This window comes from Antrostomus carolinensis, unplaced genomic scaffold, assembly GCF_000700745.2.
Source record: "Antrostomus carolinensis isolate BGI_N321 unplaced genomic scaffold, ASM70074v2 scaffold25502, whole genome shotgun sequence".
Taxonomy (NCBI): Eukaryota; Metazoa; Chordata; class Aves; order Caprimulgiformes; family Caprimulgidae; genus Antrostomus; species Antrostomus carolinensis.
In genome coordinates this window covers 5,166-32,914 of record NW_010300648.1, presented here as the reverse complement: position 1 = coordinate 32,914, position 27,749 = coordinate 5,166, and the positions used below count along the sequence as shown (strand labels likewise).

General features: G+C 36.8%; 1 protein-coding gene across 1 annotated transcript in view; it reads right to left on the bottom strand.

The window, feature by feature from the left end:
- Positions 1 to 27,708, bottom strand: part of GARNL3 (GTPase activating Rap/RanGAP domain like 3) — a 38,182-nt gene extending 10,474 nt beyond the window's left edge. Inside the window, exons 1-18 of the mRNA XM_029083810.1 lie at positions 27,619 to 27,708; positions 25,191 to 25,265; positions 23,575 to 23,674; positions 23,000 to 23,118; positions 22,094 to 22,158; positions 20,032 to 20,095; positions 19,748 to 19,774; positions 19,267 to 19,342; positions 17,972 to 18,070; positions 17,316 to 17,419; positions 16,053 to 16,161; positions 13,873 to 13,918; positions 9,335 to 9,441; positions 8,465 to 8,586; positions 7,582 to 7,686; positions 6,418 to 6,492; positions 5,358 to 5,469; positions 4,534 to 4,632 (exon numbers count right to left, since the gene is read on the bottom strand). Of these exons, the coding sequence (XP_028939643.1) occupies positions 4,534 to 4,632; positions 5,358 to 5,469; positions 6,418 to 6,492; positions 7,582 to 7,686; positions 8,465 to 8,586; positions 9,335 to 9,441; positions 13,873 to 13,918; positions 16,053 to 16,161; positions 17,316 to 17,419; positions 17,972 to 18,070; positions 19,267 to 19,342; positions 19,748 to 19,774; positions 20,032 to 20,095; positions 22,094 to 22,158; positions 23,000 to 23,118; positions 23,575 to 23,674; positions 25,191 to 25,265; positions 27,619 to 27,708 (1,594 nt within the window). The remainder of the gene's footprint in view (positions 1 to 4,533; positions 4,633 to 5,357; positions 5,470 to 6,417; positions 6,493 to 7,581; positions 7,687 to 8,464; positions 8,587 to 9,334; positions 9,442 to 13,872; positions 13,919 to 16,052; positions 16,162 to 17,315; positions 17,420 to 17,971; positions 18,071 to 19,266; positions 19,343 to 19,747; positions 19,775 to 20,031; positions 20,096 to 22,093; positions 22,159 to 22,999; positions 23,119 to 23,574; positions 23,675 to 25,190; positions 25,266 to 27,618) is intronic.
- Between the last annotated feature and the right edge of the window lie 41 nt (positions 27,709 to 27,749).

Below are 27,749 nucleotides of genomic sequence, written 5' to 3'. Positions count from 1 at the left end.
AGGTTTTCTGACAAAGGTAGACTCTTTTGCTAGACAAGCTGATATGGCTGGAAAAATTAAGCATGCTTTCTTAATATACAGTTGGTGTGGATACCACTGTAAAACCAAAAGCAAAATCATGGGTGCTGCTTTCAATTCAGAGAGAACAGCAACATCTGGCCCCTGCATGACCTCCTTTTCCCATAGCAAGTGTAAAAGAAGAGGAGATGCCATGCTTCCTTAAGTCTGCCATGATTTGAAACATTGAGTAATGAGTCAGAGAGAAAATTCTTACTGTCAATACTGACAAAAGGAAAATAAAATATATGCAATCCCTCTCTTTTCAGGAATGTGTACAGACAGGAATCTGTGCTTCCATGAATGAGTTCATGGAAGAAGAATGGCAAGCAACATTCACATCCTTTTGGAGGGAAGGCCAAAAAACATGAGCTAAGTCAATTGTTCAACGACAGTGTTCCTGCTCTCATCAATTCAGTCTCTCTTTGGACTTACTACTGTCTTTGGTGTTCAGTAAGTTCCAATCATAATAACCTGAAGAATCCAGCATCAGAATCTGGCAAATTCCTCAAACAAGCAGGACTGTAAATACAGTTTTCGGTGGTGGGGACAAATCTTATTAGTCAGACAAACATCAAGGCATAGAAAACGCACATCTTCTGTTTGTAGTGTCAAACAAGTTGCCGAAAGATAAACTATGCTGTGGATTTACAGCAATCAACTAGTCCATGCTTTAAGTCCTGGTAATACTAGGCTGCTCTTCTCTAAAATCTTTCTCCTTTTGATGATTAAGGCTACCTATAAGATGTTTCCCACTCTATCTGAGAATCTCCTCAACGTCTCTAAAACCATTCTTGCCCATGGCACTTGACCAGCTAACATCTTCCATGTTAGATGCAGTAATTTTGGGCCCGGCTAGTGATGATCATCTGATAGTGACATGGCAAAATCTGAGCTGGCAACTGAATGGGCCTCTGTAGCAATCTGTAATCCAAAATTTTCTCAGTAAACAAGAGCAACTTTTGATAGCATCCTACAGGACTAGGGAAATCAACACAAAAATACATAGGAGGCTCTGATTTCACTTCAGAAACTATCACAAAAATGTGTAAGGCAGAATCAGTATTAGAAATATGACATTTGGTGAACGTTGTATCATGAGAGTTTTCTGTAAGCTGAGTGCTAGCCCTGTCATCAACCTCTGCAGTAACTGTTTACGATTGCTTGTGATCATGCACTACCTGCTCAGAAAGTTTCGCAGTTTGTTGCCAGATCTAGGAAAGTACAAATTATAATCCCACGCGCAAAACTGGACAGCTGTAGTTGCTGCCTAGCAACTAATCAATCATTTTTGTCAATCTAAAGTCCCTAACAAGCTTGTGGCATCTTTATTTAGCAAAGTAATAAAGAGTGCCTCTCAAACTCAGGGCACATTTCAATGCTATGAAACGTGAAATGCAATCAAAGCCTTGCCTGTTCACCCACTGTTTTACAAGTACTGCACAATTCTTGGTGCTGCATGTGTTTTCAAACACAATCACATACATGAAAACCTACACATGACCAAACAGTTTAAAATGCGCTTCCATTTCTACTAGTTTTGATTTTAAGCTAAAGAAGCTATTGACACAACCTGAAGGAAGGCCATCTTTCCTGATCTAGAATCAGCTGTCATTCGTACGACTACCATCACTTGCACTGAGATCAGAGATGGTTTTTAGTGCAGCCATTCAAGCCTAAAAAAAATTTATTCTAAATTTATTACCATTTTCTCCTGAATTCTGCCTCAGATTAAGTAGTTGCTCTGCCAGTGCGAACTGTAGCATTCAGTCTTTGTACCTGAGCTACTGTTTCAGCTAGGTATTTTACAAGTAGACAATTCTGAAATGCTACAACTGTGTACCCATAGCAAAACTCAAGAACTTTTTCTGGCCAATCTGAATGTCTGCATTCTTCAGATCAAGAAATGGCTGCAAATAGGCAGACACAGTAGGGAGCAAGTATTACCACGTAAATTAAGTGCTGTTATTTTTGGAGGTTATGCCAAACTTCAGAAGACATTTTATGCTTCCATCAAACATGTCACATTTGCCTCTGTGAAGATGCTATGTGTGTGCAGCAAAGAATAACACATACAGTAACTTCTTTCCTGGGCAGGCATTTAACCATGAAGGCAGAACAATGACCACCACCTTCACTGAAACTGGTCTGATATGCTCTTAAAAAGGAACTGGGGTTTAAATTCCCATAGGCCATGAGATGTGCACCCCACAGGCTGACAGTAAGCCTGCCTTTCATCAGACATAAACCTTCACCTTTCCTTGTCATTTAACATAGCTCTGGCTCTTTGACTGGTGTGCCCTCTAGGATGCATCACTCCCCTTTCACAATACTAATTCTTTTGCAGATGTTCCAAACAACTCCACTGTAGTGTTAGATTTATCTGTGGCTGCCTATAAAAGTGACTATGATCCAAGCTTATTTAGTTTTTAAACTAACTAGTTTTTAACCTCCTACAGACTTGAGTCCTCCAGGCAAAGCAGCTCTTCCTCATCCCCCCTCACCCTCATGTCTAGGCATTTCACAAAAAGAAGCTGGGAAAAAAAAAAACAAACACCACCACCACCAAAACAAACCAACCACACCCAACCAAACAAAAAAGTGTTTGGAGGACAAAACAGATCCATTTCTGTGCTTTGCCTCTCATTCCTAGCGCAAATTTAACCAGCAGATGGTACAAACAACCCCACTGTAGTGTTAGATTTAAATGTGTGTGCATTAGAACGGAGGCCATTGCTACCAAAGCAACTCGTGCTGCTGTCATTGATAGCTGCTGTATTGGTGACTTCTTCCAACACTTTCTCTTGGAAAGTTGACCTGAATAAGCTCTTGCAGATAGTTAAGCTTAAAAAGTTAACCTTGCAGCATATAACGTTTTATCCTAAAAACCCACAAAGTCTTTGAAGCCAGTTTATGAGCATGCTTTTGCTCATCTAACTCATTATTTTTCTAATTTTTGCTGCTGAGGTGTAGTCTGAAAATGAAAGGTAAGTATGATTTTTCTTCCAGAAAAGAAGATCTTCTAGATCTTAATTTCATTATGGTATGCAAATATGAAATATGAGGTCAGAATTCTAGCAAGTATGAAAGAGCTTTCTCCTAAATGCTTCAGAAGGCATCCATATGAAGAGTTAAAAATCTCCGCAATTTTTTACATGACTAAGACTTTATCAGACTATGTTGGAAGTGTCATTAAATGACACCAGGAATACCTTGTTCTGTTACCTCAAAATGCCTGCTTACATTCCACGCCCCCCCCCCCCCCCCCCCTCCCCCCAGGTTTAACCAAAGAGTACAGTGTTTGGACAATTAAATGAAATAATCTTTTCTAGAAGCTTCACAAACCAAGCTTCAGATACAACTACCCTTTTCAGATCTCCAGAAACGTCACCCACCTTCCAGGTGTCTTAGAGAGAACTGCATATGGCTCTGAGGTAGTTTGAGTCAGTTCCGTAGGGTCCCAGGGTGACTTTCATCAGGTGCAGCCAAATTAGGCAACTTCCAATGATATGGAATGGCAGGAAGACATGCCAGGGGAGATTTAGGTTGGACACTAGGAAAAAGTTCTTCACCCAGAGTGTGGTGGAGCACTGGAACAGGTTCCCCAGGGAGGGAGCCATGGCACCAAGCCTGACAATATTCAGGAAGCATTTGGACAATGCCCTCAGACACATGATCTGAATCTTGAGACTGTCCTATGCTGGGACAGGAGATGGACCCTATGATCCTTTTGGGTCCCTTCCAACTCACAACATTCTATGATACAAAAGGAACTGTGTTTTATCCTAAGTTTGTGTAAATGTAACTTCAGCCAATACTGAGCAAATGGACATAATGTGGTAAAAAATAATAAACCAATCATATTTATAATTCTTTTCTCTGTATTACACAAAGATCCTGTTCTTGCTTTGTGTACATTCACTTTGTCAAATTCAATCACAGACTATTGGGTAAGAAGTACCTCATTGAAAAAGTGTATGTTTTATGCACATTTAATGGTTCCAAATGAGGCTATAGAGGAAACATTGTCAGCCCAAACAGCAATTAAGTTCTTTTGTACCAGAACCTTCAAGAAAATATATTCTATAGCACTAGGATGTGGTGACAGTTAACAGAATAAATACCAATAAAACACATTTGGTAAAAGAGTGACAGCATAAGTAACTTCCTCCACATTTTTGCACGATGGAATAAACATATAATTCAGTCAAGAAGATTTCCAAAGAGTGTCGAATTCCAATAGTGTCTGAAAAAAGACCACATGACCAGTTTCAGGCTTAACCTGAAGGAAGCAAGAATGAGCATTTAGGGATTTTGCCCCCACAGCCTTTTAGAAAATAATAGCAGTTGCTCTATGGGTTCCCTTATTCTAAATGATGCATCTAATATACTCATCACCAACAGACATGATCACCTCATGAGACTTATGTACCCAGCACAAGATACACTCATATGAGAATCAGAGACCTCTCCTACCTTTGTCTGTTCGGGCAATCAAAAGATCCAGAGCTTCCAACACATGCATCTGCTTTATTTGGAGAGTTTTATCAAATACTTGCACTGACTGTTGACCATCTAAAAAAGAAACACACATATTTATTTAAATGCCTACAAAAATTTGCTAGTCCCTGGTTTTGACCTATTTCATTTTGGAATAAAAGCCTCATTTCTTTCTTATGAAAATTTAAAAACCTGCACAAAGCTGCTACATATACCATAGCATCATAGCTAATACTTCCTCATGGAAGGGTTTTATCATTGCCATGGATCAGATTATGCAATTGAAACCTAAAAAGGGCCTTTCTTTGGAAAGTTTGAGAATTCTCACCGAGAAATAACTTCATTCCTTCAATTCTGATGGCCTCATGTGGCACACAAAAGATAAGAGTTCAAAGCTGCAATATCATTGCTATGGAAGAAGCAGGTTTTCATTGTCACATAAGCCTTTGGCCTCAGGTTCCCTATCATCAAGGGCTGAGAAATCGAGACAAGCCATTTAAATGCTCCTTGAGCTCAAATGTGACTTCACAAGTCTTTTCAGATGGTCAAGAAAACAACATCTGAAATAACAAAACATTCAGAAATCTGCATTAACATTGGTTCCCCAATAGGGCTTGATTCTGATGCAGTGACAATTTTTGCAACTAGGTTACATAAATGTAATAACTTCACTTGGATTGGTAACTATTCCCACAGGTGAAGACCTACCAAGACCTGAAAGGAGCTTATGAACATACATTTTCAAGAAAATGGTCAGATACACAAAAATTTACAATATTACCACTCGATCAGTTACTAACCGTCTATTAACAAGATGCCAACATCTGTAGAAACCAGCAAGGACTTGCCCCAAGAATCTGCACAGACAATCTCATGAGGAAAATTACTGCAGAAAGATTGAGATTCCCAAGGCTATGAAGTAACATAAGGGATACATATTAAGTACACTAAGAAATACAGATCATACAGACACAGAATGTGATGGACAATGGCAAGTAATAATATGTAAATACTTTTGGCAGGATACATTTCCAAACAGTGTATTTTTTGAATTTGTAATATCAAAATGTAATTCATTTTCTTCCAGAGGAAATACTCTCCATATTAATTGGGCTTGTAAGCTAGTAAGTGTAAGACACATTCCTGAAACACTGAAACACATGCAGCTGATACTCAGTGCAACCCTCGAAATACTCAGTATGTATTTTGTTAAAAAAACAAACAAACAAAAAACCTTATAGACTTAAAACACGTACTACACGCACATGCTTAAATTTTACGGCTCAGTTTGTGATGTTTAGTCACTAGCACACGGTACAGTTAAAACTGCCTTTCTGCCAAATTGTTTTGTCCCGTGTTCTCTATGCTCATGTCCCAGAGTCTGCCCCTCCTCCCCCTATTTAAATATTAGCTGAAGTCTCTGAAGTTTTATAAGCACTTCTGAAGCTTCTGTATATAAGATGCAGGCAGAAGAGTGTGGTTTGCATCTTTCACTCCCTAATACCCTTGAACAAGATCGGGTACTACAGGAAATAAAAACACAACTGAACTTTCTTTTAAACTTGATGCAGAAGTTAAAAAAAAGATGATTGCATATGGAAAATTGCATTTTCATCAAATATTCTCAGATACAAAAATATCCACACTTGCTTTAACTTGAGAAATGCTTCTGCCTCCAGGCTCATCCTTTATTAACTCGATATTGGCTGCATAATCACTTTGATACTATAAATTTCATCTCTGCCGCTACAGTATCTCATTATAAAAGGAAATAAACAGTAGGCAGAACTGATATGCAATGCCATACTTGATAGCATTTAATTTTTTTATAACTCTCCTCAGACAGATGGGTTCACTCACCTCCTTTTTACAAAAGCTTGTGGTTGCCAAGTTCGCTGTCACATCCCCTTTCACAGTGGTTTTTAATTTCAATGCCTAATACAAACAGATTTTTATTTAAATTAAGTTTTTGTCAGCAATACTCAAGCTAAAGACTATAAAGAAAGGACAGTTTAGGACTACAAAGCAACTCCAGTTTGGAATTCCTATCACATTGTAAGTAATTAGGAAAGAAGGTGAACTCTCTACATCCTAAACAAAGTCTGCATGAATCACTAGAGGGCTGCTAGACACCTTCTCAGCCAGACCATATGTTGGTTGGGTTGGGGGTTTTTTGGGGGGGTTGTTTGTTTTTTAAATGGAAAATCATAATCAGAAAAGATGTGTCAAACATAATAACACAGAAAAGCCTCCACCTCAAATCATAGAAGCTAGTTATCTACACAAATCATTCTATAAGCCAGCTGGATAGACGATCCTTTTAGCAATTATACAAGCTGGCCTTTCACTTGCAAAAGTTCATAACAAACCATTAAGTCAAACTATATATATACACATTGCCAGGGCTGCCAAGGACACACAGCCACAGTATCACACATTCTTCAACTAGAAGTAACTAGAAGTCCCTCCCCAACCCTCCTGTAGTCCCTCTTCAGGTATTAGAAGGCCGCTATAAGGTCTCCCCAGAGCCTGCTCTTCTCTGGACTTTAGCAGAAAGACTGTCGAAACATCTTCCTGGCTAAAGTAGGGTACATTATTTCTAAGAACTTCAATCTTAACAAAACATATGGAGGAAATCCATGAAATATTGCGTTTTTCCAAAGCACAGAAAAAGACAGAGAACTCTTCTGTTTGGAGGCAGAAAGCATCTGCTGCACAAAGTAGGGAAATTTTAGGGAAAGACCTTTCAGGTTTGTTCCTAAAGTGTGATTTTTCCAGCCTTCCTTTAGCTTATGTATTTTATAAATATTTGTAATTGTGTTATGTACCTCAAGTGTTACAGATAAATACTTCTATTCATATTTTACCTTAACATAGCTTAAACTAATGCAGTACTACAAAACTATTTCTGACCACAGAGAACTGCATTACGTCCTGATGTAACTCTGCAAGTAATCAAATTCTAACAAAAAGGGTGATGCCGTCCTCATAAACATAGGTGCATACCTCTTAAATTGATCCTACCTGACCAAGTCGGACAAACTCTGCTTGCCGAGCTTCCTCTTTTTTCCGTGTTGATTTTGGGGACTCTGGTAACACATCACTGAAGGACCTTCTATTGAGCATGTTCTAAACCAGAAAATACTTATTTTTTAAACTGCACTGAAAGTTTTCCTCATCTTTTAATCTGAGTTAACTTAATGTGATATTATCTAAATTTTCCATCTTTTTTTAAAAATATATTTTCCTGTATTAATGAATCTAACTGTAGCTTCTTAGAGAAAAGAAACTGCAACTCTTCCAATCCTTGAGCGCTTTGCTTTTCAACTTCTCATAGTTTATCACTGTCGTGTTTTATACAATCATAACAAAGACTGCACATATGAATATATGGACAAAAAAGTTTAAGCTGATCTATTTAGCCAGGAGAAATAAACAGTGCGAAGTACTGAATTTCTTTTTAGTTAGTTAAGAATCACCTTAAAAATAAGTCTTCATCGTCTAAAATGAAGTAATCTCATTGTTACCTGAAGGTAAAAATGATCCAAATTGACACATAATGGAATCAGTCAGTGCAGTTTTTATGGTGATGAGACTAATATCTGTATTTGCAGAGCCTAAATTTCCTATTCCCTTGCTGCAGCTAAGCTTATACAAAGTATGACATTGTTATGCTTCTACTCACACCTGGTTTAAACAAATGCATGAAAAGTCCTATTCTGAAAGGACTGTCTGTCAACATTCCAGTAACTGCAAAAAAGTTATACGACAACCGGTATTTTAGCCTGCATTTAGTGTATGCAATTCAGTGCTCATTAGGATTATGGTCTTTTAAAGCAACAGAACATTCCATCTACCAGTTAGAACAGGAGAGCCCATGTGAGGGGTGCAGAGACTTCTGACTTACATTTACCTTGTGTAGATCGGGCATGAAGTCTTGGTATAAAGAGCGGATCAGCATGTCCAGAGTGCGTTGACGTTTCTGAGAAAATGTTGGGGTTTCCAAGGTGGCTTTTTCCCCATTTATTACTAAAATATTATGGAAAAGGAGATACATTATCTAAATGAACCTGGACAACTTCCACTGACTTTAGTTTGCTTCTGTACAAAAATACCTGTTTTCCTCCTTGTAATTTAGAATTGCCTCCTTTTTGCATGCTTTTTAGTGAATAATGATCCCTTAAGCTTAAAAGGGAAAAATTACTAATAAGAGAATTCCACAAGGCATCTGAATAACCTTCTAAGTAATTAAAAAATTAAAGACAAACTGCTAATCAATTTAAGTACTAAGCCAATTTAAATATGGAAAATGAGTTATTAGTCAAGTTCCTGTCTGGTAAGCATCTTGGTTGTAATCATCATGATCAGTTCTCAAAGACTTCTGTCTTGCATTCAGAAAAGCTTATATCTTCAGGTTTTCAGAGCTGCTAACCTAAAGCCTTCTATTGTTAACTACTGAACATCATTATAAATTCTTTCAGATCTCCCAAGTCTTTTAAGGAAATGCAAAGCTAAATATGGCTGCACATTCTGCAAATGTAAAAGTCAGTCTGTATCTAGTAGTCTGAGAAGCATAATTGCATAGAAATTCAGGTTTTTGTTGAACTGAATGGAAGTTTGATGAAACTTACATCACACCTGTGCTACAGACTGGAAAAAAAAATTCTATACAGAACAGTGGCATACACAAGAAAATGTACATTTTAAGCATCATTATTTTCAATTTATTAACATACTTACTAAAAAAGTGTTTCTAGCAAAAGAAAAACTGACTTACATTTCACTAACACAAAATCCCTGAATTCCTGGTGGTTTGTAAACACAGGTGGGGATGGAAGAGGAGGCCCAAAGAGAGGAACGCTTTCTTCTGAAAATATTTTCAGCCTATTGAAAGAACAAATCTTTATCTATATTGAAAGTCACATTCAACACCCACTATTTTGATCCAAAACAGAGGAAAAAACTGGAAACTAATATGGGTATGTCTAAGGTAAGAACTCTCATGGGTTCTAACAAAAAACATTCACTTAGAATTATTCATTGAGCAAAACTCTGCTTCCTTTACACAAACTAACACTGGGATACTAACAATTACAAATGCAATTGCAGTTCTACTCATAGAACAATGCTTTTGATGGCACTAGCAAAATCAAGTCCTTTTCAGATAAGCTGTAAAAGAACAGTTATTCACTTACAAAGTATGTTCTGCATGTAGAATTCCACCTTACCTAAGCATTCACCACATGCATGAACCATTTGATTCTTGATGAATAACAATGGCTTACTACAGTTGAATCTGCATCTCGGGAATAGCAAATCATTTTCTTTGAGGAAGAAAGAGTCAGAATGACTTCCATGACAGCTGGACCTGCTGAGTTCTTTTGATCCATAAGGAATTCAGCATAGCAAGAATGAATGGCAGGTACAAAACCCATGCATATAACATGCCCAGCAAGTTGTAGCTTCTTCAAAATAAGTAATCATTCCTTGGTATTTCAAGTGACAGTCTGCACAATTTTCTTCACTGTAAGATAGCAGTCAGACAAAGATCTTCCAAGTGGCATGTGCAGCTGACACAGGTCGCAACAAGTTAAGTGGTAAAATTATAGATTCAACCCATCTCTACTCTTATACAAACCAGTCAGAATTTGCTTGCTCAAGGAACCAGGAGTGATTGAATGATATTGAGTCAAATGGATTCTAATGGATTCATCCAGTCTTTTTTCATGAAAGCTTAGAAACTGTACATACAATCTGAAATGCAGTATTACATTTGAATGAATATTGATCATTCTAATACTGGTTTCACAGATTCAAGACACAATTTCAGAGATGTCCTATGTCTATCTTATTCCATCTAGGCAAAAAAATTATCATTTATCAGGATGTGAAAAAAAATAGTCATTTCACAGGGTGTGAAATGTTCCTTGGCTAGAGCAGAATGAGTTAAGACAGGGAAAACCACAAGAAAACCGACCAAAACAACTTCTGACTTCTTGAATGGCATAAAACAAAGTCATTCTAAGCAGAAGTTCAGTGTCAGGCCTCACAGTAGCATTACATATGAAACAAGGAAAATTTGTCTCAAAAGCCTAGAGTATCACCTGTTTCTTATGACTGAAATTTTGGCCAGTTAGAAGACCATCTTCATTAAAAAACAAAACAAAACAAACCCCAGAAGGAACAAGAGTCCCATATGGGCCTAAAGTGAAGGGACAGAAAGAAATGTAGTTAGGCTAAGCTGGAATATACAATAATGTATTAAGCCTGTCATATACAGTAAAAATAGTGTGGTATGCAGTATGGGAAGATGTGTTAAGACTGGCAGAATGAAGCAACTAGGGACTGATCTATTAAAAGCAGTCAGTTATTCAGAGTGAGAGACAAATTTATCTTATTTACTGCTACTCATTTTTTTCCCAAATAAACAGCAACGTAAAAAGCATTTACCAGGGCTAGCCCATCTACTATTATCTTACAATTAGGACAACATTCACTTCTTAAAGGCTAATGAGGTTTCTGTCTGAAAACAAGACAAAAAGAAGGAAAGAAGTAACTGAGCTTCCGCTACAGGCTGGAATCATGAACATGTTTTGTGCCTCACAAATTTGGGAATACTGAAAAGCAGAATCTGTGAGGATAATCAATTGAAAAAGAAACCAAACCTGCAAGAAGGTGCTCACAAAATCTTAAAGCAAAATAAAACTACTCCTTTTTTAAACTGCACTACAGACATTTTCCAGAACAAATCTTAGCTATAAGTAGAAGGAGGGACAAAAGTCCCACATACGTAAATTGAAGTATTATGCTGTTGGATTCTTCCATGAAGCTAGATTTAATGACACGCTGGAAAAACACAGTAATATAGATTTCTCTCATCTTACTGGATCAAGATTTAAGTTTCTTAGCTATACTGTAAAAGAAAGTTATTCTAGTAAAAAATTCTTTTGAGATGTCCTTGTCCATATATATATCCCCCCTGTGGATAAACATGCACCTCAAGCAACCAACTTTGTAGACTTTCAACTCCTTATCTATTTGGCATACACATACTTTGTCTCATCTCACACTCCACATCAAGAGAAACAAGGATGGTGTGTACCTTCTCCTCCACTATGCCCCAAAATAAAGATTCCCAAATATTAAGGGACTCGAAGAAAAAGGTAAGATAGGAGAAAGCACACATTTATCAGCAAGCTTTCTTGAAGAAATCTAGTTAATATTAATCCATTTTCTTCTCGTCTTCACATTCTTGTGCATTTCCACATTTGCACTGCAGATGATTTAAAGTAACATTCAAAAATGAGTAGGTGGAGCTGCAGTTGGACAAAAAGCATCTAACCGATAACCATCAAGTTTTGGAGCTAGGCAAGAAGGCTCAGCCAGTCCTGTATCTTTGAGATACAAAAAGTTATGGTAACCTCTATTGCAGCAAGAAGCACACATTCTTAGATAACTGTGAAGACTGCTCACCCTATGAAGTATAAAAAACTTCCAAAGTGTGCCAGAATTTACATACGTTGGAATGCTTGGAACCATGTCATTGGATCTGAGCAGCAGTGTCTGAAACTATGGACCATGGCTGCCGGTTATCAGTGGTCTGTATTATGCATTGAGGGAGAGGCTAAAAGAATACCTTCTACACTTGTTCTGTATTTCTTAGCTGACAAAGTGTTATATGTTGTTAAAAAAAAAAAAAAAAAAAAAAAAAAAAGAAAAAGCACTAGTGCCAGGGATATTGCTGGTGTCTTTCACAATCTGCCCGAGTCCTCAGAGTTACAGAATTGTCAAGGAAGGAGGAAGCAAAACTAAGCTAAGGACCCTGTAATTCCTGGAAGCCTTTTCCAACTTCAGTTTCTTTCTTTCCATTACAAGCTATCTGGTAGTTCACCTCAAAGAAGCAGACTCAGTGCTGTCAACCTTCAGCTTCATCCTGCAAACGGGGGGTAGAATGATTTGCAAACAGGTCACAATTTTACTAAATAATAACTAATGTCATGCTGGCTTCCACAGCCATTATAAATTTGCGTGCAAAGCCTAACACATTGAACTCCCCCTTCCATCTTGGAAAGTTTTTAGCTTTGAGTATTGTAGACATATACATGTACATTTCAGTTTGAGGCACAGATTTTGTTTCATGCCCTGAAATTTCCTTTCTAGTTCTGGATAAACCAAACATTTTGGTTTCCTAATATAAGAGAGACTTCAGCATCTGAGCCGGCAATGATTTCAAACCTAACCAAACCTCTCCTTAGGCACATATCCAAGAGAATGCAATTCTCCCATTTCTTTTTTACCTAGTTTAAGTAACAAATGACTTAGCATGCTTTCCATAGAAAAGGGATCACTACAGATATTGCTAGTACTTTGTAAAGGAGAAATAACAGTGGCAAGTCTATGTCCTATACTGAGAACTGCAGCACACACTGATGGCTAAAGGGTGACTCTTACTTCTCTTTACTGCTTATTTGGCTCAAGCCCAAGGTGAATCCCTCCCATAAGCTCAGATAATGACATGTCAGTGCCATCCTGCTTTTTCAAGACTGAGAGACATCTCTGGCATCTCACCATTAATCTCAAGACAAGAGTTGGGATAAACTATTTGGTTAAAGCCACTTCATTCATTAAAACCTAGGCATGAGGCTGCAGAAATGCTTGCTTTTCAGATTCTCCATCAGAGTCTCTTTAACAGAGTCTCTTTAACAGATTCAGACTTGGACAGCATATGCCTCCTAACTGAAAAACAGATGAAGAACACATTATTTACCAGCGAAATGATCTTTAAGGTCCCTTTCAATCCAAACCATTCTATGATTCTATGAAATTTCCCTAGGTTTTAAGTACATGATGTTCAACTGTACAAGCACTGTAGTAAGATCCCTAAAAATGAACTGGTCTGCTCAGCTACAATTGAACCCAGATCTGTAATGATCTGCAGTTCACAGCTATCACAGCATCACATCTAATTACCTTTCACCAACATATATTGTAGTTCACTATGTCATTGATCTCACCAGGTCAGAATGTTACAGGCATATATTCCACCATTTTGTTACGTTTCATCTAAAAAGTAGTTTTGTTTTGCCCCCTTAGCTTATGCCTGTTCCAGAATTCCATTTTTCTGATGGTTAGAAACATGCAACTTATTCATAGCCAGTTTATAGCCATCTACATCCAGGTACATATTGCTCTTCAATTTCCTAAGTTTATTTGGCCTCCTGGCATACAGACAGGTGGACAACACAAAACGTTTTCTCATTATCTCTAAACCATCAGAAATTCAGTGTGAGGTTATTTGTTACAATCAGCACCTACCTGTAACTATCATTCTGCTCATTATATCTCACTAAGGCAAAAATATCTGCCATGCAGTTAAGGAAGTTAATCCAGTACTAACGAAGCTCACATGTATTTTAATACACTTTTTTTTTTCCTGCAGCAGATCACAGATTTAATAAAGGTAAAATATATTAAACAATGTAAATATAAAAAAATATTCTAGACTACACACATTTCACTGTTTACAAAGGAGGTCCCATACACAATTTTAGTGTGTTTCATCAACAGGTTTAAAAATTGAGCTATTACCACAAATACACATTTCTTGCCATTATATGAAGTATAAAACGTGCTACATAGCTTTGTGTTTTGTGCGTTTGATAGACTTGAGATTAAAAATTCTTTTAGTTGACAAAAAAGTACTGATTCCGAACTTCACTTATACCAAAACTTCCATTGAAGAAAACATTCCAATGAAATAATTTAGTTAACAGAACTATAAAAAAATAGAGAAGAGGATTTAAAGTGCAACTACACAAAAATGTATTACCAGTCTTGATTCATAACTTTGGGCAAATCTGGGAAAAAAAAAAATATCAGAGAAATCCTTATCCTTGCAAGATATTTTTATAGAAGCAATTAGAAGCTTCTTGCTTTGACAGACTTCCTTTACACCATTACTAAGTTTTTAGTTCTTATAAACAGAGTCATAATAGAAGTGTGTCTGAATAACTTTATTGGCTGTAAGGGTTTGTTCCAGGCAGAATTAAGAAACTTTTGTCAATAACTGATCAGCACTATTGGAGACTGCAACAATAAAAGACTTAGGATGGGATTCATATATTTCAATGTAAGCATCTGTGCTATTTAAGATGCTTGAGAGTACACTGCCTGGTCTCCAGCTGCTATTCCAAAAGAGGTACAGATCTTCTGTAGGCACAGAGTTGTATCTGCCAGACCTGTACAGGCCTTTCAGATATGTTGGGACATCTAAATTGGTGCTGGGTGTCTTTATTTAGGTAACTCAGTCCTACCCCACCGAAGACATATGGCAAACCCTTACAGCAGCTATCACTGCTGTATAGGACAGCGAAATGGGATATCTGTATGCTATTTTTTTCCCATAAATACATAAAATACATAAATACATAAATAAACAGCATCTAAATATCAGAAGGCAATATTCAGTAGCTAATGCCAAATTAATTCTCATTACTAACACAAATATTTTAATAAATTTATATTTTATGAAAATGTATGGAAGTTAATTTGTGAAGTGATCCAAATAAATGCCTTCAATAAAAGTACAATTTAAAAACACATTCTTGCTTTGCCTTTATCTTCTAAGTGGTTCAATATAAAAATTGTTTTATGAGGCAGACTTAAGAGACTCCTAGTCAAGCAGCTGAAGGTAAAGAATGTAGGTGAAACCTAAACATGATGTAAATGGTATGGAATAAGGGGTGAATACTGTCCTGGTTTTTGCTAGGATAGGGTTAATTTTGTTCTTAGTAGCTAGAAAGCACCGTGTTTTGGTTTCAGTGAAGACTGTTATGAGAAGAATGTTGATAACTACAAGGACACTGTGCTTGGGCAGTTTCCAAGAAGAGAAGACTGGAAGAGGGTAGCGGAGAACTAAAGTGTAGTAGTTAGTAAAACCCAGAAATGACAGCTGGATATGCCAGTAAGATATTCCATATCATATTATGTCATGTTTAGTATATTAACCGGGACTGACCGGAAAGGGGGGGAATTCTCTCAGGAATCACTCAGGCTTGCTTTTCTGGGATTGCGATTTCGGGGTTCCTTTTCGCTCCTCTGGGATCATTATCAGGGGCTGGTGAGCAATTGTACTGTGCATCACTCATATATATATATATATAGTTGTTATCATTATTACTCTTATTCTTATTATTTTTATGCTCTATCTTAACCTACAAGTCTCCTCATCTTTACTGCTCCAATTCTTTCCCCGATTCCCTGGATGAGGGCGGGGGGGAGGAAAGAGGTAGAGTGGGGTACTGCAAGCAGCTGTGTCTTGTTTGGCTGCCAGTTAAGTTAAACTGTCAGAGTCTTTAAGAATGCAACTGTCCTTCTAAAATAGTTTTCACTTCCATAAACAGCATGCAGGAAGGACTTACGAGTAGAATTAGAAAGTAATATTGATTTAAAAAAAAAAATAATAAAATCACTAGAAAATGTAAGGAAAAAGATACGTGTAAAATGAGAACGAATCATGGATGGCTTGAATGCTGGAGATGACTCTTCACCTTCCTGAAATACGATAGTGACAATGTCATTTCCAATATGTCGCTTCCTTTCTACCTGGAAAAAAAAAAAAAAAAAAAAAAAAGGAAAAAGGAAGTGGGAGGAAGAGATAGACACAATTACTTAGAAGACATAAACAAATACTTTAACAATTCTGTGAGAGAATGGTAAAACAATATTCCTAAACTGCAAACAGAAAAATTATGGTCAATATGACTGAAGCAAATACAAAATTCTTACTTAACTATAAGCAAGTAAAACTACCAATGTCACAGTGCACACACAAGGCAGCTGCTAAAACAGCAGCTATTGCCTATTTTTAAGTTAGGAAAGCACTCATATTTCCATAATTATTATTAACAAATTGGTCACGGAACACCTAGAATTCCAAAAAAGCAAATCTATCACTTGAAATAAAAGGAAAAAACCCCCTGATGCTAAGCTATTTTTTTAAAAAAAAAAAAAAAAAAGTCCTGATTGGCTTCTGTTTTTTGCTGTGATCTTGTCATCAATCCAAGGCAAAAGCATGAGAAAAACTGACATGGAAATAAAAAAATGACATTATATAATCCAATCATATTATTATAATAATAAATAATATATAATTACTGCTTAAATAAGAAAAGAGTAAAACAAGTAATTTGCGAGTAATTTTAGGTAAATCATTATGGATGTGTGATGCACATATGTGCTTATAAAGTATTTTTTTCATTATATAATACATAGAAAGATTAAAGCAATGGATGACAGCACATTTGAAAAAGTACCCAAGAACCCACCTAATTAATTTATGAGAGGGCAACAGCTGTGCTTCAGAGCAAATACACAAAGCTTGCCATTAAGATGCTCACATGGGGAACTTCCTTCAAGCTATATGAATTGCTACCTGAGTCGTGTGTTACATATGTGAGTATTCTGACAGTTCACACACAAGTCTAATTTCCAGCCTTCATAAATTCTTTGAGATAATAATAATTGCAGCAGTGAAGCACTACAAGTCATCTGAATAATAGAATACTCAATCACGTTTCAGTCAATCTTGACATTCTTCGTGTCTTTTGTGCCATCATAGAGATCACATGATTCTAACAAACATAACAGAATTTTCAGCATTAAGTATATTACTGAGGAAAAAATATAGCAAAAGTCTTAAGATTTATATTTCTAAAATATTAACAAGGTGGGATGGGAGGGAAGAGAGAACCATGTACCTGTTGCTTGTTCTCTCTAGAATACGGCAGCATGGTTGAAACATGGAACATGATTTCATGCCCTTGAAAAACTGTATAGATGGAAGAGGTTCCTGTTGTATCATCTGCAAGGGAATACAACATTCTCAGCAGGAATATGTCCTTTAAGTTTCCTAAAGAACAAAAGATATTTCAGGTCCTTCTAACAAACCTTCTTTAGTCATCCTTTTTTCCTGATCCATTTTAGAAAATGTCCATACTGCACACTTTATGTGGGTTCAAACATGAGTTCGCAACCTAATGTGCACATTTGCACACTTAAAACCTAAGATGTCCTTCACCTAGCCTCCTGAAACCATGCATGGTTCTTCAAGCCATGATGCCTTGCTATCATGAAGCAAGTAACACGTCAGGCTATTCTTCACCCCATTCCAATATAAAATGAAACCATTTACCTTGAAGATACAGGTCATATAAATACTTGTCTTCAACTGTATTTCATACCAGTGATTTAAGCTAACCCGCCTTTTTGCTGGTGAAGCAGAACATCTAGTATGCACGTGAGAAAGTCTGATTTGGGATTGCATTATTCCTACAACATATACCTACGTGCGTGCAATAAGCAAAAACATTTGTATCGCAGCCCTCCCACTTTTTGGCTTCAAATGAGTTCTTACTTTTAGTGTCCAGTCCTCCTCTGTAGCCTGTCCAGCCTTTCAAGGTTATTGTGTCACCCAAGAGACGCAAAAACCTTTGAAAACTTTCACTTCCAGTTTCTACATGTGGAAGGGAGAAACGTTACAACAGAAAAGCACACACAGTAACAGAATATCTACAAAAATTAATCAAAACACAGGAACAGGTCCTGCTCCCAGGACACAAGGACCAACATTTCAGCTGAATTAGTTTCTCCTCATGTCAACCAAGCCTTCTGCCTTTAGCGAAACAGCATCCCAGCCTTGCAGAACAGGCATCATCATGTGACATTAAACAGTGACCTCTTTTGCTAAGTCCAAGATACTGTTCAAGCGCATAGAAGAAAATGATCATGCTGCAAAAACATAAGAGTGAAAGGACTAGAAACAACAGTAGCTTTTTGCAGGTACCATGAGCTGCCTCCTTCAACTGCTTCCTTTTTATAAATCTTACATTGTATAGCCTAGCAGGTCGAGGGAGGTGATTCTGCCCCTCTACTCCGCTCTTGTAAGGCCCCACCTGGAGTACTGCGTCCAGTTCTGGAGCCCCCAACATAAGAAAGACATGGACCAGTTAGAACAAGTCCAGAGAAGGGCCACCAGGATGATCCGAGGGCTGGAGCACCTCTCCTATGAGGACAGGCTGAAAGAGTTGGGGCTGTTCAGCCTGAAAAAGAGAAGGCTCCGGGGAGATCCTATAGCGGCCTTCCAATACCTGAAGGGGCTACAAGAAAGCTGGGGAGGGACTTTTCATAAGGGCAACTAATGACAAGACAAGGGGAAATGGGTTTAAACTGAAAGAGGGGAGGTTTAGATTAGATATTAGGAAGAAGTTTTTCCCTGTGAGGGTGGTCAGACACTGGAACAGGTTGCCCAAGGAAGTTGTGGATGCCCCCTCCCTGGAAGTGTTTAAGGCCAGGCTGGATGAGGCTTTGAGCAACCTGATCTAGTGGAAGGTGTCCCTGCTGATGGCAGGGGGATTGGAACTAGATGATCTTTAAGGTCACTTCCAATCCAAACCATTCTATGATTCTATTTCTAAAAAAGAAATTTTAATAGCTTCCAAGTTGTAATAGTAAGTTTCCTAAAGCAACCTTTTACAGAAATAGAATATTCTATGCTACAATTTTTCACCCAGCATGAACATGAAAACCTAACAAAACAACTGTTTATGTAACCATCACCTCCCTTCTGGCTTCCACGTGTAGACACTATCCACCATTTTTTTTTTTATTCGGATGAATAAAACAATTAAGAAAAAACTGAAAAAAACTCACCATTGCTGAACATTTCATCATCTGTAAGCTGCCCATCCTTGGCATAAAGGATTCCAAATTTAAAATTTACAGATCCCTGAGAAATAAAATCTAATATTATATGATAAAGCAATCAAACAAAAGACCTAAAATGTTTTCTCCATGGACTTTAATCTACGTACCTCTGTATACATCCTACACATGGGAATATATATTTCATACCAACTCCATTACATGGCTCAAGAAGTGGATAATTTACCTTTGATCACAGGTTATGAATTTTATGATATACTAAGTTGGTGATCTATTAATAGAATATATTAAGTTGGTGCTTAAAATGATTTTTTTTAATCTCATATGTTGCAAAGAAATACTACATTTTTTACTGCAATAAGCAATTGATTTCTAAGTTGTCACAAGCATGTCAGTGCAAATATTTCAAATACAAAGCTGTATTCACTGAACAGGTATTGCGAGCTAGGAGTAGTAAGTTTACATTTACCTCTTGCTCTTCAAGAACCAATAAATCCTGTAAAAAAAACCAATATCTTTAGCACACTGGTATTAAAGATAACACAAATAAAACTGTATCATCCTTGTATATTTAAGTTTTGCTTTGAAGTGGCCAGTTCAACTGATAAAGACAGTTTACTTTTTACTATCATGTAGCCCTACTCATCATTATCCTGCTACTGAAAGAAACAAACTGATAGCATTTATAATTAATGACTTATTTTTTCCAGAAAATAATAAAGAAAAACAAACAAAAAATAAGTCACCTCCTACCTTTTGTATCTCAGGATGAAAAATTTCCCTTGGGCTCTTTTCAAATTTGTCAAGACTCATAGCACTGAAACACAAATTCAATACTGCTTTATAGAAGGGCAAGTATATATTTCAACATTAAACCACTAACTGGTTGCAGTTAGAACTGGTTGCAAAATAAATTGTTCAAACAGCCTCTCTTACACAGAATGTTTTGTGGAAAAGCCATTTCTTTCCCACAATACTAAACTCCAAGACTTCCTAAACTTCTCTTGGATTTTAAAAACAGAAATCAGTAAGACTCTGCATGGAGATCAGGTTTACATTTACTGTATTTACATATAAAGCACAGAGCTTTATTCCATCACCCTTCACTTTGGCTTTATACATAATCATTGTGAGCATTTTAGGAGGACTCAATAACTAAGTTTTTTTGTAAGCTTTTCTTCTCTCTTTGAAAATAATTCAAGACAAGTCAAATGAAAAATGAGCAGTTCAGCATCAAATTCACATGCCAAAGATCCACAAACAGAAGAGAAAAAAGTACTTAAATAAGAAGCAAGGTCAACTGCCTCAATAAACAGGAATATCTAATGTATAGCATTTTTTCCTAACTCATGTTTCTGGATGTTCTATTAACTTTTGCCCATTTTTTCCCCCCACCATTATTTCATAGAACTGTGCAGCACGTCACAGAGCGCCAAATGCAGTCTGTCTGGGGCACTGTGAACTAACTACCAGGGAGGTCAAATCTGATGCACCTTTCCATCAGTGCTTATGCTAGATCACAATGCAGATAGGATTTATTTTATTTCCTTTTGAAAGGATTAAAATGTTCCAAATATTTTAGAAAAAACAGGTTTATTAATGGAATCAAAGTTCTTTTGAGACAGTCTGCACCTAGATTCACACTGGATATGAACAGGGTGAAATGTCAAAGGGCTATCAATCAGGCCTGAGTGAAGGCTCAAGGACAGTAAAAGCAAAGCAACAGCCAGGGAAGATATTTTAGTCTAAGCCCAAGTGGACAAAAGGAGATGACATTTATCCAGCTGACCACAGGTGGCACAGACCCTTGGAGAAGTGGGGAACGAGGTCTGAAAGTAGCCTGCATTTTCCTCTGTAAAATACTGGAGCACCGCAGGATGGAACACGCAGGTGTTTCAGCAACAGTTACGACCCTAGTTCCCAGAATTATCCTCTCATGTCAGCACTAGCAGTGTTATCCAGTGGATCAGCTTCAATCAAGCAAAAGACATTTTCTCGTATTCTATACAGACCAAAGGTTTTGAAGACCTGCAGGCTGCCCATTTATCTGGTACACACTATCCGTTCAGTAAATGAAGGCACTTTTCATGGGTTTCTAAAGGAGGCAAAATCCTTATAGAAGATGCAACTGAAGATGTTGTCAGTGAGGGATTTGAGGAAACATACCACATGAAGAGATTGTAAAAACTGCAGATTCATTTTGAATTAATGCTTTGCAAACAGGTGCTCTATTTCAGTCGATTATATTGTTGAAATAAATAAAAATGGTGTTGGGCTTGCTGACTTTATCTCAAAAGTCACGCACACCCATACAGACTCTGGCTAGGGAAAGGAATTTTCTTGGCTCCACTGACAGTGTGCCTAACAAACCCATAGTGAGACTTACATGGAGACAATCAAATGAAGAAACAATTCTTGGTTTATTCTCTGCATGCTTCCTCCTGCTAGGGCCATAGAATAACTACCCCTCTAGTCAAAATCTGCTGTTCCTTAGGTCTGCTTATTATCTCTCTAATTTTAAAAGGTATTTCTTCTTGACCACTGCAGTTCCACTTAGCACCTGTTTTCCAATTTGAAAATCGTCTCTCTGCTTAAGGAAAAGTACTAAGAAATTTTCTCCATTTTAAGTTGCTATTTTGCCTATTCCAGGACAGGCTTTAAAACCACTTTTTGCTGCCTTCAATGTAAAGATTTGTAAATCAGTTTTTACCGTTTTTATAAATCTGTCACGAAAGCCAAGCAAAACAAGCTCTGAATTACAGGAAAAGGCATACACACAAGTATCGTAACTGATAACTTATTTGTAAATACATACCTTAATATAGACTTCACTGATAATGTTTTTGTGGGACTATAAGGGAGACATATTTTCTGAGTACCCTATAAAGAAAAAAAGCTAGGAGATATTACAGGACATACTGACTTTTCCTGTATATTCAAATAGGAATATTAATAAAAACAATTAAGTAAAAAACCAAAGAACAAAACCATGCTAGTTTTACTTAGCCATATTTACTACTGGTTTGAGGGGGGAAAAAAAACCCCAAAACCAACCAACCAAACCTGAATGTGAAAAGTAATGGATGGTGCAAAATTATTTTTTACTTAGTTATGACTACACTGGCATGTGGAAACTAGCAGACAGTACAAAGTATTTATTGAAAAAAAAAAAAAAAAAGGTGAAACATGCTCGCATACAGAGTTTTAAATCAATAGCTTGGATAAAAGGCTCTTATGTAATATTAAGTGAAATAAAAAATCATTAAACAATATTAGTGAAACCAATATCACACCTGCCTATTTTCTCAGCACAGTACAAGAAAATCTTAACATATTTTAAAGAAAAAATGTATTTTCTTAATGTAGCATAAGAAAATCCTAAAAGCGGTATAAAGTCACTGCCTAAATTGATCGCAAGACATCGCAAAGAACAATGTAGGCAACATCTCTAAAAATAATACAGAGTTGCAGGTAAGAACAATTTAAAAATATCTGGTATCACAGATTTCTGTCAGAAAGTTTAGTATAATGTTATCTACAAAGCTAGTTTAGTTTTATCTACTATGGTAGAATGATATGATCTTATCGTATAAAATGAAAAATTTGTATTAAATTATGAAATTCTGAAGAAAACAAAAAAAGTGTACGATAAACATATCCAAAACAAACAAGCAAACAAAAAAAAAAAAGTCAGAGCATCAGTTAAATATTTGTTTCTTACTGTTTTTCTCCAAAGTATTGAATGGTATTGAGGAACACGCTGATTATTTTGGTCAGACAGTACAACAGACAGAAAGAAAGGGTTCTTCTCTGCATCTGTACCTATATAATTTTGATGAACTGTCAGGGAAAAACAAGAAGCGCTATCAACCATAAAGAAGACACACACACCCACTCATGTGTGCACACACAGACATATGGGGACAGACACACAGACACATGTGCATAAACGTGTAAATATATCAATACACATGTAAAAACATACACATCCACATAAATAACTACATGTTTATACACAGATGTGTAAAAAACCCGAGAGCACGTGCAGCCTTCAAGGTCAAGAAGGGTTTCAAAACATCCCTTTTTGGTAGCAGGGGTTTTGTCACTTACAGAAACCCATCCTCTGTCTTCAGATTAAAAATACATGAAATAAGAACTTGTTTTCTGTACAGGACAGAAAATGTATTAATACTAAATTAACACCATACTTTTTCAATATTCAAATAATAGCATTTCAAAACTACACTGCATTTTCACTGATCAAAACTTCAGCCCATTCACAAAAAAAATAATTACCTTTCCCTAAAAAATATTTGAAATACCATCTTGTATGATACTCTGGGTTTTCCAAATGCACATCTGTTCTATGCCACGTGCCCGGAGTGTAGCCTGTATTCTGAAATAGAATTGCGAGACTGTTAGATCAAATGCCCTGTGGAAAAAAAAGGATAACATAATATAGGCAAAAGCCAATCAAGAGTGGCTGATTCACCAGAAGAGTTTTAACTGTATACTGTTTTCTAAAAAGCAAAGAATTATTCTGAAGGCAGCTGTGCAGCTGAAATTAAAAATTTCTCTCTCCTTTTTTACGTTTCCTCTTTTCTTTCTAAGTGACTGCAGTCTTCTCCCACTGTACCACTGTTACAGGTAATAGCTTAGTATTCCACTGAAAAGAAGATATTTCAATGTGGAATTTGAAGACCAGTGCTTTTAAAACTTAAAAAAAAATAAATTAACAAACAGAATTCTGCCTCTAGGTTTCATTTTCTCAGTTCTTCCCAAAATAATCCTCATGGACTTTTCACTAGACCAGAGCATGCTCTGGAAGTTCTTCAGTGTTGTTTCTGGATTGGCTGGTTAAGGTAAATTCCCAAGCATCCCTTTCCACTAAGAATTAACATATGCAGAGGAAAAGCTATTCTCTACATCCATTCACCATGTGGCCATTCATCACACACGCAGAGAATCTTTCTGTGATTCAAGCTAATCAGCTTTTGAATTGCATGAAACTGAAGTAAAAAGGCAGTTTACAGAACATGACCACACAGAGATTCAATGCAGAATAATTTTAACTTTTAAGATTTATTAAGATTAATAGTTTTAACTTTTAAGGTTGCTTTAAACTCTACACCCAGTGCTGAAGCAAACAGATGATCAGGAATAGTTTACTGTTAATATCAGTTCAATACAACCGTTCCAAGACCTTTACATATATTTCAGGAATATGAGGTCTTCTTTCTTTCAATATTAAGATTATATTTATAGCTGAAAAAGTTTTGCAAAGGAAGATAAAACATGGAGATAAGTAGAAACTTAAGTGCCACTGGAGTGACACAGGGACAGATTACAGGGACACACTTCCCGTTCAACAGCACAGGAATCTAGAAAATGGCTCTCTTGGGCTCCACTCTGCCTCTTTCTCTCTTTATTTAAAGATAAGCATAGCTGCCAAAAGACAACTAAGGGCGGGGGGCCAGAAACGCAGCTATAACCTCTTGAAACTGAGGAATAAACTTAAAAGCACAAAGGTCAACTTGAACATAGTAGTATCACCAGGACACCAATATAAAGTGATGAACTACAGAGTAGCAAGTGTTATTCAGAGGATAAGATAGGTATTTTTCTTCTAACATGATCAGATGATCAAAAAGTTACCAAAACTAAATGAAACACCAGCTTTTCCCTTAAAAAATTAAATTGTTGAGATTGCATACTCTTGAAAGAAGAGCTAAACTAGACTTTGGGGGGAGAAAAAAACCCACTATCTCCTTCCTCTTAGAATCTTACTTTCTCATACTATTTAGCATTTTTCAAGTCCTCTTCCTTAGTAATTGACTGCAAATGCAGTGGTAAAGAATAACTGAAGCTGAATTATTTTTTTCAGCTTTCTACAAGTATCTTTAGCCACTCACCTCACCAGAGGAGCCGTTTTCCACACGGAACCGTCCAGCTCTTTGAATGGCTCCATCAGCATCACTAGATATAAGCTATAAGAGAGTTCAAGATAGAGACTGTAGTTCCAAAAATAGCCATATGAGCAGTAATCAAAACTCACTACTCTTTCTTCTTCTCCCAGGCATCATACAACTACTCACAGAGAAGGGATCAGCACAGCTATTACTAATGTGACTACAGATTTGTAATGATCCAATTATAACTCTAAGGAGGCAGGAGTAGAAGAGCCACTCGCTCTTTTGGTAGATCCCAGTACTAATCAGAAATTACCCTGTCTCAGATTTTGGCTACACCAACACACAGAATGCCTACAGAGGGACTTGTCTGCTTTCCAGAAACCGATCTTGAAGCTTGCTCCTTTCAAAACAATGGATCTTACAGACATTATGATTCTTGTCCTCTCAGCCTTGCTAAGCCTGAAACTCTACTTGTTGGCAATGTTACTGGGACTAGCTGTCTTTTATTAGCATTTTATTTACTGATGTTTTCAGGATACTGAGAGCAGCAAGAATCTCCAAACATAATACTCAGTGATGATACTGAATAAGGTACAGGAGATGTCCTGGTCTGCTTCCAGCATTATCAGCAAATACTGTTTCTTTCCAGATGAAGATTTCAACAGTTTCATAAATACTCTGGAAAGACTGCCTGGTCCTTTTATAAGAGAATCCAGGGATTCCCAGAACACTGAAACTCTCTTTGTTTTTAAAAAAGCTCTTGAGAAGTCAGTAAAACGTAGGATAACATGACAATTCTGATGTGTTCAGCAACACTGCCTAGGATCCCTACAAGAGAAGAGAAGGAGAATGCTGTCAAAGACATCGCATGTTACTCCTCTCAAAACTGTAAAAAAAAAAAAAAAAAAAAAAGATTGCCACATATCATATTAAACTTATGAAATGGTATCTGAACAAAAATAATGCAATAGTATATCATTCCTCACTTTCCACTAGCAATCCATGTTACTCTAGGATAATACTTTCTCCCTTTACTTGGTGAAAGAGTTATGGCAACATTTTGAAGTGATCTGGGGCTATGTCAGGAATAAACTAACACAGCAAAAACTCCAAAACATCCTGGTGCCTTGTATAAATTGCAAGAGAAATTATATGGACAACTGGTTGTATTACACCAGTGGGAAAGACATAGGAAAAAAGAGTTTAGGGCAGAGACAAAATAACTGTGTTGTAATAAATAAAAGGTGGAAATAATTGAGCCATTGAGAAGCTGCTGTGGAAAATATTAAGCAGGAAAGGTTCAATATAAAACATTTAGAAATTTGAAAGGGCAACAAGCACCTTTATACATTTGTACTCCAAAAGATAAAAACACACTTTCATAAAATATTAGCAGAATTTTAAGAAAACCAATCAAAAGACAAGACCATTTGTGTGAGCTTACTGTGAATTTATAACTACAAATCAATTTTTCTTTTCCAGCAAAAGAATCTAAGTATTAGTAACGAATGAGTCTCTCTTAGCAGAAAGCAGTTCACTTGCTTTTTTGATTAAAACCCCACATCTAATACATGGAATGTACGAAAAGAAAAGCAAGATACCTGGCGCTCTTGCAATGCAACTTCCAGCAACTAAGTTACCAACTGACACCCAATTTATCATACATACTAATAAATATACTATCCAAGAACTTTAAACTACAATTATAGCTAGTAGAAAATTGGTGATTTCTTCCCACAGTGAGAGTGCTGGAGTTCAGCTGCTTTATCCCTCCCCACTTCTGTTTTCCTATAGTAAGTTTATGTAATTTAATTATGGCCTTGCATACAGAGGGATGTTATTTTAACTGCTGACATACTGTTATTTTAACAGTGAAGAAGAATTTATATATGAGAAAAAAAATGAAGTGACAACCTTTGAATTAGAAGAAAATGCAGAATAACTGACAGATTTTAGGGAACAGTTTTCAATATCCTTATTCTTACTAGTTCTTTTAATTTTAAACCCTCTCCCACCACTCTGAGGCACGTACACATCAAATCACATACACACATATATATGTACACACGAGCACATGCACAGTTTTTAACTCACATAATTGCAAGTACTTCATCAAATACTACCCTAATATTTTGCAATCTTCAGCTTATAAGAGGAAAAAAGGCTCAATTTCCATCTGGGAGTAAACATATTTATATAACACTTCCTGTCCCCTTACAACGAAATATTTATAAAAAAGTTAGTATAAAGATTTCCTACCACAGGTCTAATACATCTATTCTGCAGCCTTTTTTTATCACTCTGTAACATTCAAGTCCAGCTTAGAAAGCACATTTTCCAAACATCACATTTTTTACCTGGAAATGAAAAAGATTTGAGCTCTGCATTATAAGCTGCTAAACTCAAAGGACAGGCTATGTAAACTTACAAGCTCCACAGATCCATAATGTTTTCTGCTAAACTCTCCACGTCTGCAACCCAGATCTTCAGAGACAGAGCTGGAATAGAAATGCTTCATCAGTGTACATAGGTCAAGTAGCCTTAGATCTCCTGCAATGC